Source organism: Parasteatoda tepidariorum, chromosome 7 (genome assembly GCF_043381705.1).
Source record: "Parasteatoda tepidariorum isolate YZ-2023 chromosome 7, CAS_Ptep_4.0, whole genome shotgun sequence".
Taxonomy (NCBI): domain Eukaryota; kingdom Metazoa; phylum Arthropoda; class Arachnida; order Araneae; family Theridiidae; genus Parasteatoda; species Parasteatoda tepidariorum.
The window spans coordinates 45,038,113-45,058,818 of record NC_092210.1 but is presented as its reverse complement, the minus strand read 5'-3'; the positions used below and the strand labels follow the sequence as shown (position 1 = coordinate 45,058,818).

Below are 20,706 nucleotides of genomic sequence, written 5' to 3'. Positions count from 1 at the left end.
AATTTTACTTCATAAATATCCTATATAGTAACTAAAATAACAATTTAATAGTAAAATTTGATTATTTACAATGTTAACATTCATTTTAGTAGAATGGGTAGACTCGCCCCATACGAGAGATTTGTCAGCAGTTCTATAAAAATATACAGTAACAGCGTAACTGTTAATATTTTCTAAAATCGATTTCACAGCTTTAAAGAGGGATAAATAGCGATTCCGAAACACCTATTAAAAGCCTTTTTTCTTTGATATTTACAAAAGTTTGACCACTTGAAAGTTGACAAACTGAAAAAATGGGTAGACTCGCCCCGGTTTACGGTACGTATAAAGATTACAAACTAAAAGAAGAAAAACATTTAATCCCCTTTTTTTTTTTTTTTTGGCTATGTTCTCATATTATACAAACAATTTCATCCAGAAATTTTATAAGAGAATTTGGGTCATATACTATAGCTTGAAAAACAACTGAAATTATTCAATTTTGAACACTTTTTCGTAGTAGCATTATTTACCACAGTGACGATGAAATAAAATATTTTATGCGGATGGTGTTTGATTTTTAATGATAAGTGTTAAATAATATAGGGAGTGACAGTTTTGCTAATTATCAATTTAAGTTAAAAAAAAGTAATAATCCTAAAAAAACATATTTCCTCTAACGAAGTTGAGTTTAGTCTTTTATTGTTCACAAATGTGTTTAACCTTATTACTTAAATGGGGAAAATGTTAGCATTGTTGTATAATATTGGTATCTTTAATTTTTCTAATCGTTGTTCCGAAAAGCATGTTATAGAGGGCTTTTATTTCAATTATATTTCTAGAACGAATATTTATAGTATTTAATTAACTGAATTCTATATACCAAATTTTAATCCTAAAAAAAAAAGCGATGACTTCACTATTTTTTTTTAATTTTTTATTTCAACGATTGAAAACTCCTCATGCACCACAAATTATAGCAGGAGGCTTACAGAAGTAAGTAGAAAACAAAAACAAGAAAATTAACAAATTTACATTAAAAACAAAATTCCGCAAGGCAGCAAGACTTATACTTTTAACCAGTTCTGAAACTTCTCACTATTGGACTATTAAATTTTTAACACACTTCATTACTGTAGCATTCTGAATTACTTATACAGTTTAATCAGTTTTAACTACACACTCAGAAAATTCATTGAAAATTCATTTGAAAAATAAATATACTGGGCAAATTCTGTTTGTTCGTTACATAACAGAAAAGTTACGAAAACTTTTATTGATATTATATTTGAATTTCAAAGCTTCTAAGATATGTGCACGAAGACTAAATTTTTAATAAATAGTATAATAAATAATAAAAGCAATAAAAAATTAACAATTCAGTAGATCCAACAATTCAACGAGGATAATGTAACAAAAATTTAATGTTTGTGAAAAGAAAACAATAGAATTTAATAAATAGGCGTAACGCATTAATGAGTGTAGCATTTATTATTCTGTTCTAGACATTTACATTTTATACATGGTTTTTAAAAACTGTCTATAATCCTGTTTTTCATCTTCAATTTTTTTTTATTTATTTTGTAACCGGTGTTGATCAGCCCATCCAATTCTGACTTTACGACTATCAATAATAAACTCCATAGCATTGCAATTTTGAGCGTAACCCAGAAGACAAGGGAACACCTGGCTCAGGCATTGGGACAAACTAGCTTTCTTGTTGAAGACTTTTTGATTGAACTAACCGGCATTTTCGTTAAATAAAGAGGTAAACCATGATAAACTCGCCCATGACAAGCCCGATGGTATGGGTATTCTAACCCATGATCAGTGAGAAATGATCTAACCCATGATCAGTGAACAAATTATATTTTATGTCAGTACTGTCAGAATATGTCATTTTATGTAATTATATATAATTTCATGTAACATATCATTTTATGTCAGTGCCAGGTGGAAGCAATTTTTAAAACATTTAGCAAAAGAATCACTTTTTAGTTGCTCAAAATAAAGTAGCTGAATTTATTCAAAATTTTAGTAAAATTTTTTATTCTTTCAACACGCCCACCTGAAAAAATTACGTGAAAGAATTAATGCCTCCGATTTCAAAATTCCAAGCTAAACAAAATTTTCAAATTTTGAAAATGAAATAAGTGTATCTATTATACCATGAAATATTCACGTCATGCTACCTTGTAAATAATTATCAAAACTTCCAATATTTCTCTTACGGTATGAATATTATCGCTCTGAAATTTGTTTACCAGACCAGTTTTAATGCAACCATATATCATTGATTTAATGATTTTCATTAAGTTGGCACACCCATTAAACATCGGTAAACATAAAAAGATAATTTTAGCTTAATAATCGTGCATAGATACGAGCAGTCATTATTAGCAGTTTTTTTTTTATTATTTAAAGCATCTAAAATTATAATAAATAATTATATAAGGTAAATGATGCCGTCCTGCCGTTATTCTCAAATCAGGTCGTCAGGTTAGTAACAATGCTACATCCTGATTTAAACTGTTTACATTTAACATCCTTAGTTAAAAATAAATCCTGGAGTTTGATCTTTAAATCTATCAGGCTTTAAAATATTTTCATTATTAGTTAACATAAGCCAGGACTAGTTTCCTTCAGTAAGGTCAACATAAAAACAAATTTGTTTTGTTGCTAAGCTCAGACATTCCTTTGTCTTTTGGGTTGGGATCAAATCTATTGAGATGGGATATTAAAACAAGGATTGGGAACTCAAAGACTATGTTTTCTAGTAAATTTTCCGTATTTCTTGTGTTTTGAATTCTCATGTAATTTAAAACAGATGACATTGAAAACGTGCTTTAATTCCGTTCATAATTTAAGTATAGTTATATAAGATAGCTTATTTAAATTAAAACTTTGGCACAAACATGTTCAAATTTATGTCCCTAATTTTTTATGTCCGTTCTGCAAAGGTCATGTAATAGCATTCTCGCAGAATAAGCTCAGAAATAGCTTTCACTTGCATCAGAAAAAAAATTTGAAAGAAAAGATGCTATGGCTAATTTATGCATTAAGAAATGCATTTCCTTTTCTACTTCAAATAAATTTAAGAAAAAAAATTAACCTAAACATTAAAACTAAGATTAGATGTACGACTATTTCGTTAAGATCCTACATCCAATCAATTCAACATTTTATTCAATATTAATTATTTTAAGGCTTTAATGAAATTAAAAATTTATAAAATCAAAATATAGATAAAATAAGTTTAAACTCATTAATTACTATTTATTAGTTTTAAATAAATTTTATTTCTTTAACAATTTTGAGAACATTTTAAGCAAGCAACATTTAAAAATAAACATTCAAACATTTATTTATACTAATATAACAGTTATTAAGCCAATGCAATGAAAAAAAGCACATATTTGCAGTATAATTTTATAAATTCAATTTGATTGATAAATATTAAGCACACAAAAGAGCACATTTGCAAGTAAATTCCGATCAAGGCACAGCAAGAGTCACATTTTATCATTCTCAAGTATACACCATTTAAGTAACAAGCATACGTCACATGCAAAAACTCTCAATTTCGGATAAATTGGGACAACCAGTTTTATAGTTTGTCTACGGAAAGAACTCCCCCTACCACAAAGTCTGAGGCCGTCTGCTGCTATGGAAACAAGAATAGCACATTTCAGGGAGGGTAGCTTCTCTTCACTCTAGGGATAACACAATAGACCGAAGATAGCATAATATTGTTAATAAGACCCTCTCTCTCGCCGACCCCTGTCCGACCCAAAGCCTGTCCTAAACAATGACCCCACACTCCAACTTGAAATAATTATATTTCGTTACCATAGTCACCGCCACGGGGCCAGACTAATGGCTTGGGAAGTTCTTCTTTGGACAAACTATAGGCTGGTTTGTGTCTTTACTGTCTTATTGAAAAAATATCTTCATGTGATAAAACCGTTAGGGTAAATTCTTATCTTCATAATTGAATATTGAATTAAATATTTTGCCTGTTGTGTGTTACCTAAACTATCTTTATCTTGAAATTTTTTTGGTGATAGTGGTATTTGAGCAGTAACAGAGCAGGAAGGGAAAAAAAATATTTTTCGTGTGAAATTTTCACTCACTTTTATTTGAAAAGAATACACATATGTCAAGATGTATGTTTTAAAAATTTTTTAAGTTTCGAGGTTTAATCAATTTATTGTTTTCATCTCTTTCACAAATTAAAAAGTTGTTGAACACGACAGCAAGTGAATTTTCCTAAAAAATGTGTCCACTTTTGAAGCATAATATTGTTAATAAGAAGCGTTTAAAATTGTGGAATAAATTTTTTCAGAGGCTTCATTTTTAAATATAAAAATCAATTTTTCTTTATTTAGGAAAGAAATTGAGGTCATTATTTAAATCTGTATTTTTCAAATGAAAAAAAGAATGAAAAGAGCATGGAAGCTGATACATTTTTGTTCATGCTAAGCCGTAATTGATTAACTTATTTAGAAAGCACAATAAAAAGTAAGTAGCATTCTCTTTTCTTTTTTTTTTTGTAGCAGATTTCAACCTGCAATTTGAATTTTTTTCAGTTATGTCAGTATCACGTGGTATTTGAATGAAGAGTTTAGGAGAATTGCAAGATGCGGATATATAGCCCAAAACTGAGAGGGAACAGCCAATTCAAAGAAGCGAAATTGAATGGCAAACTGAAAGGGAACCGATGAAACATCACTGGTAGAAATATTATTGGGAATGGCATAGCAGAGTAAGCCTTGACTGAATTCCTTTCGAAATAAGTTGTTTCCTAATATTATATAATATTATATGTTCTCTTCATTTTTAGATTTAATAAAATAATAATTTTGGATTTTCTTACTTGTATTTGAGTGACAGTAAAAAATTCTCCGTTTTATCTTTATAGTTTAAAAATATCAATTCTATATTTTCAAGCTTGAAATTCTGAATGTTATAGATTGATGAAAAGAATTATTAATTGAACTCGCTACTGGGATTGAAAAAGTCGTTCCAAATTATACAGACTTTAATGCAAAACCTATACAAGCTCTACAAAAATTAGATATAATAAAATAATAAAAATAAATATAAAAATAAAAAGAAATATAAAATTCAAAAGATTTTTTGGAGAGATTTGTTTATAACATACGCCAAATGAAATTCTTTTTTGATTTATAAATAGGTTAAACAAATTCTAATTTTCGTACAGCATTTAACTTATTTGAAGCCGATGCAACTATGCATATTTTTGTATTTGGGAATCTTACTCATTAAAATGTGCAGTAAACCAACATAGATCAAATCGGATACATTTTTCGAGTAATGAAATATTCTCCAAACCTTAACACATAGAAATTCATTTTTTAATTAATCTTAAAAATTAATTAATTTTTATTGAACAATATTTACATGTTTAAATACATCATATTTTATGCAGGGTGACTACTGCGTGGAAAAATTGAAAAAAAGATTTAAATTCACTTTAATTTGAGTGTCGTGGGGTTATATAATAAAATGGATGAGACTTAATTCAATTGAATTTACTGAATATAAATTTGACATGAAAAATTAAAATATTAATGAAAGGAGAAAGTTACAAAGGCTTAAAATGTACGACGTGTCACCCCTTTTCTGTATGGCTATTCTTCTCACACGCTAAATAACCACCCCTTACCTCCCTAACAAATATAAATTAAATAAAATGAGCCCATCTTTTTTTAAAACACCCTGTACATTTTAGTTGATAGGAAACATAGAAAACATTATCTTTTTTCTGTAAATCTTTCTCTACCAATTTTTAAATTTTATCTGTTAAGCCTATTTTCATGTATCTAATTACAATATAACATATTTTATGCACGCATAAAAAAAAAAAATAAACAAAAAACACCCTACACACTAATATACGGAAAACTCATGCCTTTAAATTACAAACACCAACTATTATTGTAATTTGATAACAATAATATGTTTAAATTGAATAATAGTTGGCAAAGTATTGATTTACTTTATACATGCCTTACGTGGAAAGTTAAAACATCGGCAAAAAGAAAATCGAATTTTTTCAAAAAATATAATTATAAAATAACGAAAGAACATTTGTAAGAATAATTACAATTATATGTGAGCAAAGTATTTAGAACTATCTTCCATTTGATCGTATATATTAGTATAGATAGATAAGTATAGATTTCCTATTATTGATCGAGTCGACTTCAGATTGCATCTCAAACAAAAAGTAGATTTTAAAAATAACTCTTTTCCATCTATTTCTTTTGGATTTCTGTTACAAATCAGACGATTAAACATGAGGTCAATACGAGTACTTCATTACGTATCTTTTTTTAAAAAAAATCGTTCAAAATAATCAACAATTTCGTGTTGTCGAACATTAATTATTCTTGACTAGACAATATTCTATTTTTAAATATGCACACATTAGAATGTTCGAAATTTGACAACATGTTATTGAACAATACAAGAAAAAAAATTCAAATAAATCAAACAGAAATTTTTTTTTTCTTTTGCTTTTTCGTCGGCAAGTTTTCTCCTTTTTGGATAAAATATTATTTAACTTTGCTATTCATATTCAAAAAAAATATTAATATTTATCTGTAATATATAAATACTGGGACAAATTTTCAGACACTGACAAAAAAAGCATGGTCAAAACTACCTGAATACGTCCAAATTTACCACGTTTCAGTATCCATGGTGACATAAAAAAGCTCGGTAATTCTTACCGAAACGCTTTGGTAATGATTTTGGTAAAATTAACAGTTAACTATGGTGTTAAAATATGTGATAAAATTTGATAAAATGAGCCTATTTGAAAGTGGTAAAATTTGTTAATTTTATCTTGATATTTTAGAGCATGGCATAAAAACCATTTATTTGGCTAAAATTATTTTTCAGTTCTGTATTTCTGCATATCTCTATGTAAACCTGTGGTAAAAAGAACTATAATTTTGAAAACCAGAATTTTCGGCAAACTGTTACCATATAAACGGAGAAATGGCCAAATGAAGTTAAAACACCAGATATATTGACTTTATTAACCAGGATTGTGAATTTTTTTTACCAGAAATTTCATTACCATACAAAACGGTAATTTTCCGGAATTTTTCCTCCCACTAGATTAAGGTGGTAAAATATTAAAACCATTTCCTTTTTTATTTCAGCTCTAGAATTAACAATAATAAACGAAAATAGTAAAACCGATGGAAAAAAAATCTGAGCAAAGTACTTTTTAAAACTATCAGTTAAATATTTTTAAAAAATGAAATTCTTAACGGCGTTTTTAAAATTTAAGACATTTTTTAAAAATTAAGAGTTTATGTAAATATGCTTTTTATCAGCATTTTTATTAAGCTTAAAATTTGTATTGAATAGTAAATCTGAGGCGTATTTTTTGTTAATATTTTTGTTACATTTTAATGCGCCAAATATATTAAAAAATAACATTTTGTTACTCAACAATTATGATGCATATATGAGAACTCTCACACAAAAAATTACTAGTTCAGAACCAGTTTTGAATAGAATAAAATTTACAAAAAATAATAAAAAAGGAAAAGTTAATTTATTGTTCGCAATAACTAAAATATTATAAATATTACTAAGACCATTTAAATGTTTTCTTTTTGCAAAACTTTTTATTTTTCATTAAAATTAGTATATCAAAACACATTTCAAACCTGTAAGTTAGTTATTTAAAACTCTTTATTAAATTAAATTTACGATATTAACATAAATATGAGAATTCAGAAAAGTGTTTTGAAGAATTGAGAAATTATAACAAAAATAAATAAATGAATTTTATTTATCATATTTTTAGAGCATTCACTAAAAGCTCTAATATTGTAAAAAAAGAAAAAAGATTTAGAATTTTGAGTGCAATATGTGCAATAATATTAAGTGTTGATAATAGTTAGAAAATATACGAATTGCCTAAAATATAATTAGTATCACGCTCTTTTATAAAAAAAAAATAAACGATATAGAAATACTGTGTCACCTCAATTGATTATTAAATATAGACATATTTCGCACTATTTAATGAATATAATAAATAGGCATACGACCCCTAAACTATTCACCATAAAAATTTGACAATGTAAACTTGTTAGCTGAGTTTCTTTTTCATAAAGTACCCAAAACGTTTGAAACAATTAATTGTACGAAGATCAAGAATCAGAACTGGGAATTAGGCTATTTGCCTGAACTATGTATATAATTTGTGAATGGTCCCTAAATTTGAACTATCATTTTTTACGGTTTTTACTAAATTAATTGGCTTTTTTATTAATTAAAATAAAAAGATGTTGAATCAAATATTCAAATCTTTCGATTCTTCAATTTAATTTAAGATCTTTGCAAAAATCAGAAATATGAGAACAAAAAGCTGAAAATCAGGACAGATATGAAAAAAATATTTTTTTATCAGAAATATAAGGACAACCAGGAACTTTGCACAATCATGAGATTCGCAAATAATCGTCACCCCCCCCCGAAAAAAAAAAATCATATTTTCTTATTTTAAGAATCATATTCATTTTAAAAAGTATAAGTATATTCGTTTTAAAAACTATACTATTTTATGTCAAAACATTCTCTTGAATAAATGGATTAGTTTAATATTATTATTAAAAATAGAAAATTATTAGCTGTGTATTAAAACTTCGTTCAAACAAAATTAGATAGTATTAAAAGCAGGGCTATGGAATCAAAGATGGATCGAAGCCGGTAAGATTACTGTTACTTAAGAGTTAAAGGATAGGTTAAAGGTTAAAGGATGTTACATAGGTTAAAGGACGTTTCTAGATAAATATTTATAATTTAGATAACAAAAATAGTACTCAAATGAATATTGGCAATTATTAAATTATCATTTTAATAAAATTTATATAGTTTTTATTTAAATGTTTAGAGTTGGTTAATTTCAAAATAGTGTAATAAATTTACAACTCCAGATTCATTAGACAATGTTCATAGGTCAAAATTTGCGAAGTAATTTCGGGTGTTTAAAAATGAGCAAAACATTAAGATCTGTATAAAAAATCCCTCACAGACTAAATGGCTATCGTTCAAACTAATATCTAAGCAATAACAAATCAATATCAATATGAAACATAAAAATCAATACCAAACTTTAACAGTATGATGCATTCAAGGTAACAAAATAAAAGGGAGTTATAAACTAAATTTGATGAGGAAAAGGAAGTGGCTTTAGATGGACCCGGGTTTATTAAAAATAAATAAATCAATAAATAAATAAAATAAAAAATTGAGAGAGGCCTTAAAGTTCAAATAAAGTTGACATTAGCGTATAGAATTAAGGGAAACTATAATTCAGTATTAAAGAAATAATGACATATCCAACAAAGACATTTTATTCAAAAATAAAAAAAAATTTCATTAGTAAAAATCAGCTTTTTCCCCCCATTTCTTTTTTTACGTAAACGTTAATATTTCGATAGACTATCATTCAGGAAATATGTTTTTTAATGTTGTAGTAGTTATATAACAGAGTCACAAAAATAATGAAAACATTGTATAATGTTTATTGTATTAATTATAAATAATTAAGAATTTTCGAGAGTAGACGAAACCAAAAAATGAATAATCAATAATAATTAGCAATTGATAATAATTGTATGCGTTGATTCTTTATTTGTGGATTGGATTAGTATTTTTTGTAAAAAAAGATATATTTTCCTTCCTGGGCAGATAATAGATATGAATTTTTTAAGAATAAATGTTATAACATGACATTGCCGCAAAGTTCAATGTAATTTCTAACATTCTTCAGCGAAAGAGAAACAATTTTTAAATTGCATACGCTTTATGTTAATATGTGAATGTTTTCGACATAAAAGAACAAAATAAAAGTCAACAAAAAATGTAATTCTATCTAAAAACATCTTTTTGAAATTTCGTCGAACAAAAAAAAAAAAAAGAAAGAAAACACGCGTTCAATGGATAAAATAGTACACAAAGAAATGACTTTCACTTTTCGTCTTCCACAGAGCATCAACATAAAAAGAAAATGATCGGTTTGACGTCATGAGAGAAATTTACGTCAGAGTGACGTCAGAAGACAAGATGGTTGTCCTGGGAAAGCATGCGCACCGCGATCCCAGTCTTAAATCTTTTTATGACGTCATTACACTTATCCTTTCAATGATACACATGTACCTTTACAAACAAACTAAAGTACAATACTTTCACTTTCGTCAAAAAAAATTTGCTTTCTCTTAGCCGAATCGCCCTTACTAAATAATATTCTAATAGAGAATAAGCTTGATATTGAAGCAACAGCAGTCGTAGTGTAAGCTGTCATCTTTTTCGGATTCAGGAAGAGAATTTTCGCTATTTATAATTCATCGTGTAGGCAAGTTAGGTCACTTGATGAAAACTACTTGGAAGAAAAATCAAACATTCGGTTGAGGTTTCTTTAGTTTTTTTATTGTTATTGATATTGTTCGCTTAAGAATTTTTAAAATAAAATTAGAAAAGATGCATAAATTTTGGGAAAAATTAATTTTATCTTATTTAAAATATATTTGAAAAACATTAATGCAGAAAATAACTTATAAGATAATAACCTGGAAAAAGCATTTATTGAAAATATTTATTACATCAAATAGTTTTTCTATACTATAAAAATTACGCTGTTAATAAAACGTATAGGAAAGTTATGATATATGACTTACAAGATGTTTCGTTATAAACGATATTAAGATGTAGTTTTAGAATTTTTGCTAAAAATAACAAAAATTCTAATTAAAAATTCTAATTTTGTTAAAAATGACAAAAATTCCGTGCACAATAAGGGTTGAAAAGCGGATAGAGCAGAAAATCTGATTCATTTTGATCTATTTGAATAGAAAATCAAATTATACTCCATGTGACGCAGTGTTCGTCAATTTACATATCGATTCGATACAATTCGATTTTCGTTATTTTTGAACAAAGATGGAAATAACTGAAACTTTAGAAGAGAATGGAAGAATGACACATGATGTAACTCTGTTTTAATTCTAAGAAGTGAACTAACAACAGTTATAACTTCTTGTCAACATAAATATTTTAAACTCTAATTAACAACAATAAAAGTTCTTGAAAATTATTTCGAAAATGAAGATGTGACAGTCCGTACCACATTCGACTGAAATGTGTTCATTTAGAAACCATTAATAGGTTTCTAAATTGTAGAAAAAGTGCTCAATTCTATTTTAGATCCACTCTTGAAATTGTAAAAGATTTTAAGAAAATTTCAACGCAAAATGCAAAGCAAAATTATAGAATTTATTCAGTAAAATAAACTTAAGTACTTACTAAAACTTATTTCTTGAACGGATGAATTGTCTGCACATTAGAACATTTTATTAATTTATTAAAATAGTTTTAATAAATTTATAATAATTAATATAATTTATATAAATTATATAATTATTCTATAGCGCAGGTTTTTCCAGAGCGAATATCAGCGATTGAAGCAAACGATTTCGTTAAAGAAAAACATAGAATGCAAAGCGAAATTATGGAATTTATTCAGTAAAATAAACTTAAGTACTTACTAAAACTTATTTCTTGGAAGGATGAATTGTCTGCACATTAGAGCATTTTATTAATTTATTAAAATAGTTTTAATAAATTTATAATAATTACTATAATTTATATAAATTTTTATAAATTATCTAATTATTCTATAACGCAGGTTTTTCCAGAGCGAATATCAGCGATTGAACCAAACGATTTCGTTAAAGGAAAACTCCGCTATACTTGCTACTTCCATCTCGACGAATCGTAAGACCATAGGGTTTATAAAGGTACTAAGATAGTTAAACCTAAATGCTTTGCAACTAATGAGGCTCATTTCTGGTATAGTCAAGTACAACAGCTTGAAGAGAATCAATTGCGATCAGCTTTATACCGAAACAGGGTTTATAAATGTTAAACAGAAACGAATCACAAGTAGAACAAGTCTCTCCACTCCCTCCCAAATAAGAGAAAAAAATTTAAATGAAAAATTTGAAGAAAAAAACATGTTTCCCGAAGAACTACTGGATTGCATTCTATTGTTTGATGACATAAGAGTCGGATGCGGCTACACAGCTTCAAGCTGCTGAAAAAAAACTTAATATGTACTCAAACCTGAGTAAAAAAAAAAAGAAAAAATTAAGATATTTAAAACTATATCTGACTTATAAAAAAGGGCAATCAGGAAAACTAAAAAAGAAATGTGTAACGGAATGTTTAGAAGTGGAAGAACCTTCAAATTTTTAGATACGATACAATTATCTGATGGTTATGTAATCGATTTGCTTACATTTTTCATAAATAAAAAATGAGCTTTAAAAGTAAATTTTTTATGAAACTTACACCAAAAATTTAATTGTTTTAAAGTTTATTTTAATAAACTTGAATAAAAAATATAACTAGTTTTGTTAAACGCCAAATATTATAAACTTTAAAATGCGACACAAATCGATTTTGTTTTTCTAACAAAAAGTAAGCGTACTGTTAATTCAAAGCACGATATTAAGTTTTACAATGTAATAATGGACCTAATACCGGACAAAATATGTTTTTGAAAATTCTGTAGATGTTTTACTTTTAGAATATTCAAACATTGTATAAACCGGTCATGATCGAAGAGTAATATAAAGGATCAGGAATTTTTTTTTATAACTGCAATTCCAACTTCGTGAATTGTACTTTTTTAACTATTTATTTTCATATTTGAAATTAATTTTTTTAAATTTAAAACAAATGTTATTAATTCTTTAATGTTATTAATTCTATGCAAAATAATTATATATTTATCTCAATAAGAACGTGGTGTAAAACTATTTCCTTTTCTTTACTTTAAGTGATGCAACTAGGAAAGCAATAAAAAAAAATAGAAATTCATGCTGTTAGGAATATTCAGAAAAGTGAAAAATATAATTTAGATCTTAGGCAATAAAATTTTTTTGAAAATAATATTTACAAATTGCAGTTTATTGCCAGATTTTTTTAAAAAGAAAACTAGCAAAAAATAATTAAGACAAATGAAAGTATTCAAAACCAATTAAAAATTGCGCATTTTAAAAAATTAAGATTGGTTTTTCATAAAATTAAAAACTGGATTTTTTTAAAAAATTTATATATATTTTTAAGCTATTTATGGAGAAACGTATTTTTTCTGTACATTTAATAAATACTACAATGATCAATAAAAATTAAAAGAATAATATTTTCGTTGACAAAAAAATAACTAATGCAATGATATTTGATAATTGCGTAGGAGTAATAATATTTAATAGTTGTAAAAATATTTTAATAAATAAAATCTTACAGTTTATTGAAATAAGTATTTCATTGGCATTTTGTTTCTCCAAAATTTATTTTTAAAAACTTTAACTTAAGACTAAATCTATTAAAACTACCGATTTCAAAATATGGCCATATTAAAACTACCGATTTCAAAATATGACCAATCTTCTTTAATAAATAATTTTTCTCATTGCTCTAAAAATTTGATGAAGATAATATTTTTATTTGTATAAAAATATCTTTTTTTTTAAAAAAAAAAAGAAACTCATTCAAATAAATTAGGTTCTTCATCTGCAAATACTTGAATTTACCAAAATTCTGCTTACAAACTGATTTACATTATAAATATTCCTTGTAAAGTATTGTAAATACTCTGAAATCAAAATATTTTGTTTACGGTACGATTTGTACTATACGCTAATGCTCAATAACAATAATTAGGATAATAACAATAATTAGGATAATAACAATAATTACGAAATTGATTCCCATTTAGATTCAAATAATTGGATTTTACTAAAAACTTTAAAAACTAATATTTATTTTGTAACAACCAAAACAAATGCCATAAATCGTCATGATAAAACATGATGCTGTGAAAACAACAACAGAACAATATAGCAAAATTAGAATAAAATGCTTAAATCTACCATGATAAATAGTAAACAAAGCAAACTACTAAAATTTTTAAATTGAAAATGACGATTTATCAGAAGAAAAAAATTGGCAAAGTGGTATAAGTTAAATAGCTAACATATAAAAATCATTATCACACAAAAGAATAAGTTATTTACCTGTTTTTTTACGCCGGAATTTAGTTTCTTGATCGTTTTAGCTAGAAGAATTTTACTCATAGTTCTAGGTGCTATGGGCATTCTGGGAAATGTATTTGCTAATCACACTTTTTTTTGCTCCACAAATGGAATTTCAAATATTGATGTTGACTAAAGTTCTAATTTGCAAGTTCAATATCTGTCAAACTATTCGTGTTCAATCCAGATGTTCTAAAAATAGCTATTAAAATGCAGAAGTAATAACGCGCTAATTATAAATTCTCTTTCAAAATATTCTTCCAGTTCAATTATTTATTGTTCACAAATGTCTACTAAAACACAGATTGAGTAGTATATCTGTTAAAGTGCTATCTCATTTAAGTTATCAATAGGCAGCTATTTTAAAATAGTTCCAAGAACTAAAAAATCATCCAGAAAAAAACTATTGCTTATTACACTGAACGGTAAAACAACACACTGATGCAATTCTAAGTGTTATCGTGTGCTGTGTCACTTTTAAAAATTTAATAAATTTAGCTAAGAGGTTTTAATTGAAGTAAAATCTCTAATTTTACACAATTTTGTCGTTTCTTGTAAAATAAACTAATTCTCTTAGTTTTGTTACAAGGTTTTCTGAGACAATTATGAACTTCGAAAAGGACGGTTTTGTCGTTTTGAGCATCTGTTGTTCAACTGGAGATCTCCTTTTTAGAAAAAGCTTTTCGACGTCCAAATTACAATAAATCAATCGATTAAATAAGTGCACTATGTTCGTTATCTACTTGGAATGAATATAGATTTTGCAAAAGATAAAAATACTTTTCTTTTCGAACTAGTTATTTTCAATAGTCCTTAAAAATAAAAGTTATCGGGAATCTTCTATCTTAAACTTCCTGCAAAATTCTACAAAATATCTTCCTTTTATGATTAGCACTTTGGGCTCTTTCAAAATTAATTCTGAATCAGAATTAAAAATAACAATTGGACTAGAAATAACTTCAAATGAAGAACTTTTCCTTTTTAGTTAGCACTTAGGGTAAGTGAATTTTTCAATTCAAAAAATACTTCATCAGACCTATTTTTCTAGAACTTTTGTTGTGCGTATGTTAAGCTTCTACAAGTAGAAACATAAAAATTAAGTATCTATCATAAAATATTTGTCAACATGTGCACTGTAAGCACAATGATTCGTTATAAAATACAATTATTCACTTTGTATAAAGCTAATCAGTTAAGCCACTGGTGATAATAGTTTCTAGCATAGATGGTAGAACTCGCTAAGAAGCAAATCAAACTAAAATTCGGAAAGACGTAATCAATTCAAGATAAAAACTGATTAAATCAGATTTTTTAAAAAATCAAGCAATTTTTTTTCTTTAGTTTACGATTTTCAAAAACATTAAAGCGACAGATGCTTTGCTCGAAATCTGGAATATGAGGTATAACAACGTTGTGCATTGCTTGATGTAAAACACCATTCGAACATATGATAATGATAAACTTAATTTTGATTTACATTATTACAGTTGGACCCAATTAGTTTGAGCAATCTTTCTCAACAGCCTACCCTTTTTATTAATATTTCTTTTTCCTTCAGGAATAAAATTACTCTCCGCTATTCTTCCAAATAAATCGTTTTCTTTTTAAAAAAAATTCTACAGCCATGTAAATTTTAGGTTCGAATACAAACCGACTATGCAAAGTTTTCCAACACGCTACAACATAATCTTCAAAAACGCTTAAAACTCCGCTTAAAAACAACACAAACGGGAGACTTTTCGAATTCCGGATCAAGCTGGCAGTAGGTTGTTTCTCTGCCTCCAGTATTTTACTTTTCCTGTTTCCACCTCAACAAAACATGGCCGCGGTCTTGTGACTGTAGCGATGACGTCAATTGGGCGAAGGCGAATCAGAAAAGAGCTCAGTACTTGCTGCAGTTAAAGGAGTGACGGCTTTCGTCTGACGAGCAGCTGAAGGAGAAGATTAAGGGTCAAATCTGACCAAAATGTTTTAATTCTATTCGGTTCTACAGGATAACTGATTTCATTCAAATGTAAAAAGAATAATCAATGGACGTGAGTTTGCCAAAGTTTTGAATTCAATGAAAATTTGTACATATGAAGAGCATAGGAGGAAAGAGAGAAAAAAGAGCAACTTCCTCTTGTAAATTCACGATTAATGATTTACTATTTTTTTTACACTAATGTTTATAGGTTTTAGGATAGATTTCAAAGAGTAACAATAGTAAAAATTATGCTTAATAGTAGAAAAAACAAAATGTGCAAAATAAAATACGGACCATTCTGAATAACTTCTGATCCAATGTTTGGAATTTCATGTTCTAAGACTCAATTTTAATAGGTCGAGGAGGTGACCTCAAATAGGCTCGTTAATTAGAGCAGACGATATTTTATATTACAAATCAGACAGGGAAAAACGTACTTTCTGTGAATAAACATGCCGTTTTTTTTTGACGAATTCGAATTTCTGACCCCCAAAATATAACAGATAACCGCAATCTGGAAAATATGGTTCCAATAATTAGGACAAAAGAGAGGATACAAAAGTTACGCATTTCGCCATATTTCTTAAGAAACTTCTTCGATATTTCTTAAGAAACTTCTCTCTTAAACTTCTTAAGAGACATAAAAAAATTTTTTGTCAACAATTATAAAATTTGTTTATTTAAAGATATCCTTGGGTATACATTCAAAAAATAGCTTTTTGTAAATATTCATTAGTTTTTATTATTTTATTTCATAATAGTCGAAAAATTTTTGAATAGTAAGGTGTACAGTTTCTTACATCATTTTAAGGAATGTAATTTTAAATAGCAAAATGCGAAATTTGAGCAAGATTGGTCAACAACTTCTTGAGAAATCAAATTTTGAAAAAGTCGTATTTTTAAAATTGTAATTTCGTGTAAAATGATTTTTTTAATGGTGATAAAATTTCACTTTTGTAAGTAAAGAGTAAGTGGTGAGAAGGTATTGCACATAGCTTCTAACATGGCCTTAAAAAAATTCATTTCAAAACAACAATAACTTAATTTGCGATTTTTAACAATAATTTATTCTTCACGTCACGTAAATTACTATTACGTGGATCAAAATTATTCACAGACAGATAAAAAAAACACACTAAAATAAAATGCTTAAATTTAGTCAAAATTTTTAATTCATTTGACGACGTCATCACATTTTATCAGCAATGTAATCATATGTAGAGATCAGTTTTTTATTTTATATGAATAGAATTGAGCCTGCTTTGTGACTTTTAATGAAGAAAATCATTTTTTTTTTAAACAGCAGGCCCAACTTTGAATTTATGGCTACCAATGTTCAACTCCGTAGCCTTGTAATTTTGAACCTAATCTAGGAGACAAGGGAACTCCTGGATCAAGTGTTGGGTGAAATTTGCCTTTGCGGAAGACTTTTTAATGAAACTAACCCACATTTGCATTACATGAATAGTAAAACCACGAAAACCTTCCATAATTAGGGTGACAGCAAGAGGACACAAGCCTTGATCCGTCTACCACTGAGTATATTTCTCGTCAGCACTGGGGTCGGTGCAAGCCGGATGCGGAATTCGTATCGTCTGGGATTTGAACCCGGTTCGCCTCATTGGAAGGCGAACGCTTTATAGCGTTTAGCCTGACGAACGAGGCATTTTCTTTTCTTCTAGCAAAGATGCACCAAACACTAAAAAAATCCATTATTATTATAAGCCGGGTGCAGTAAGAGGTAGAATCAATACCAATAATATCTCTAACGAGGCAAAAAGAGTAAAAATAAGCCAAAATTCAAAGGTTAAAAACATTTGTAGAGTAACATATCACTTTGTTTAAAAAAAATATTTTGTCGTTAATTTACGTCGCACTGGAGCTGCACAATGGGCTAATGGTCTGGGAAACATCCCTGAGGATGATCCGAAGACATGCCATCACAATTTTAATCCTCTGCAGATGGGGTGTTTAAATTTCGGTAGCTCGACGACCTGCACGTGAAGTCGAGCACTTTACGGTAGAACAGTTCAACGAGGATCAATACCGCACACCCTCCGTCCCCACGCAGATTGATCCAAGTGGTCACCCACCCGCACACTGACTGCAGCCATTGATGCTTGACTTCGGCGATCTGCTGGGAGCCGTGTCTAAACGATCAGTCCCCTGCGGGACTTAAAATAATAATAAATTTTCTTCTAAAGTGAAATATAAATAAAAGTCCTACAGCAAATGCAGTACGTTGGACAAATATGACCAACCTTGTCTTTTTCTCGTAAAAAAAATATTTTGCCGATTTTTTTTTAAAATTATTATTGCATAGCTATATTGCATAGCTATATGCATGGTACATTCATCACAAAGTGCGACCTTTATCAAATTAAGAAACACTAGTAGATAGCACTAGTTCATGAGAAAAATCACAAATACATCGAAAGGCTTTCGAACGCATTACCTCCACGCTTCTGAGTGTTTGGGGAAATGGCGACCATGGTCGCTCATGTTTAGCTAATTAAAGTTCGATTTCATCATGGCGTTCATTAGATTTCACCAAGCGTAATAGCACATTGCTTCCGTCTTTCAGTTATTGCCAAGTAAAATCAAGATATTTTTCTTTTTTCTTGTGATATCATTTTGACGTAGAAAAGTTGTTCTTCTTTGTTGCAAGTCATTTTTATTAATAAGGATAAAAAAATTGCATTTTTTGTTTACTTCGTTAACATAATATTTTATAAATATTTAGCGCCGAAACAAAATTTTAAATTTAAACAAGAATTCATGATATCGGATATTTCACAATACCGTTTTCTAACTCTCACTTAGGAAGGAATTAGAGGGTCAGATTTTCACTTTAACATTCATTTTTTCTTTATAAAGTATATCCAACTTCAATGAAACAGTTTTATGTAAGATATTAGTGAGCTATGAGATTTTTCAGTTACTTTTACACATGAGCCTATGTCGAACCTATCCAAGAATCGAATGATATTGAGCTTCCGCCTATAACTTTTGGCGTCGAGCATTAGCCCGCTCACATCACTTCTGCGCTTCCTAATGCGAACGTATGGGAATATGGAGGGAATCTAACCCGCTACCTCGAAGCTAAAAAGTTATTGGCGGAAGCTCAATATCACTTGACAGTTATAAAGAGGTCATCAAAAGGTCGCTTTTTTAGATAAATAATTCATGTGGATTAAGGATTTGGGAAGGATGAATAAATGTGTGCAAAAAAATTTTATTAAATAATTCCAAAAATATAAAAAAAATATGCAACATATAAATGCAATATTTGGCTACGAGATTTTTTTTAAAAGGTGAAGACATTAACTATACTATCATTGTTAACAATGAGTGGTTAATTTGTATAAATTCTTTATAATGACAAAACTAGAACATTTTTAAAACCGTGTGCATATGACAGACTATTTTTAAAAAGGGCAAACAACAAATTAAAATCACTCTACTATAGTATATTGAAAATAAATTTTATCGCAAAAAAATAATAAAATATTCTATTAGTTTCTATAGTACAGTAAGTTTTTATAAAGTTTCTGGTATAAATTTACTAATGGAGCAATTAACAACTCAAAATAGTTTGCAATCAACAGATAGAAAATTTTTATAGTACTGTCTCTTGAAAAAAAATATCATTATTCATAAGTAAATATTCCCTCATTCCTAAAATCTAATAAGAATTTGGGATACAATTTAAGATTTCCGTATTTAAGTAATTTTAAAATAAGGTTTCAATAATTTCTGAAAGACAAAATATTGAATATACCTCTTAATATTTTTGCTCAAAAGTAATATAGTAAATTATACTTCAATTCACCATATAAAAATTCTATGATATGAAAATTCTATATATTGATTGGTATCGATCTTTTTAAAATCGATCGTTTACAGATTGTAAAAAACAAACCAGTACTCATGTAACTACAAAACTCCACTCTAGGAGATTTTTTATTGCATTTGGTGAAAATAATAAATCTGCATATGGTCCCTAAGTTCATCATCATAAATTATATAATTTAAAATTTTCAATTTATGATATCAATTAATTTTCATAAAATGACTGAATTCTCAAAAAGTGTAAAACAATGAATCCTGCTGGTACAGCTAATGCCTTAAACATACATACATATATGCATGTATATATATATATATATATATATTAAAGTTCCAGGCAAATTTATAAAAAATTATTCTATATTTACAATATTTTCCCTATGTTAGAAGCACAATGAACATGAAAAGAATAAAATTTATATGTGTGAATAAAATTATGAGTGAATAATTAAGTGTGAGAAAATGTTTAGTTTTGAATAATAAATTAAGAAAAAGATTTAGATAATAAAATAACATAAAAAGATTAAAGCTTTTTATGTTGCAGCCCACTTTCCTGAAACATTTGTATAACCATCTAAAAATGTATAAAAAATTATTCTCTATTTACAATACTTTCCCTATGTTAGAAGCACAATTAACATGAAAAGAATACAATTTATAATCTTAATATACAAGCAATATATAATTTTTTTTTATTTCCAATGGCCAAGGTTACAAAAGACCACTCACCACAATGGAGGAACAACAAAATAAACAAACACA

The 20,706-nt window shown here is 27.7% G+C and overlaps 1 protein-coding gene across 4 annotated transcripts in view; it reads right to left on the bottom strand.

The window, feature by feature from the left end:
- The window catches only part of LOC107452272 (Calcium channel protein beta subunit), a 151,860-nt gene that overhangs the window by 36,718 nt on the left and 94,436 nt on the right, over positions 1 to 20,706 (bottom strand). Inside the window, exon 1 of one of the 4 annotated variants that reach the window (XM_043044162.2) lies at positions 14,112 to 15,915. The exons of the other annotated variants lie outside the window; for them this stretch is intronic. Coding sequence (XP_042900096.1) covers positions 14,112 to 14,192 — 81 coding nt within the window. The 5' untranslated portion in view covers positions 14,193 to 15,915. Of the gene's footprint in view, positions 1 to 14,111; positions 15,916 to 20,706 lie in introns of those variants that run through there. 4 annotated transcript variants of the gene reach the window in all.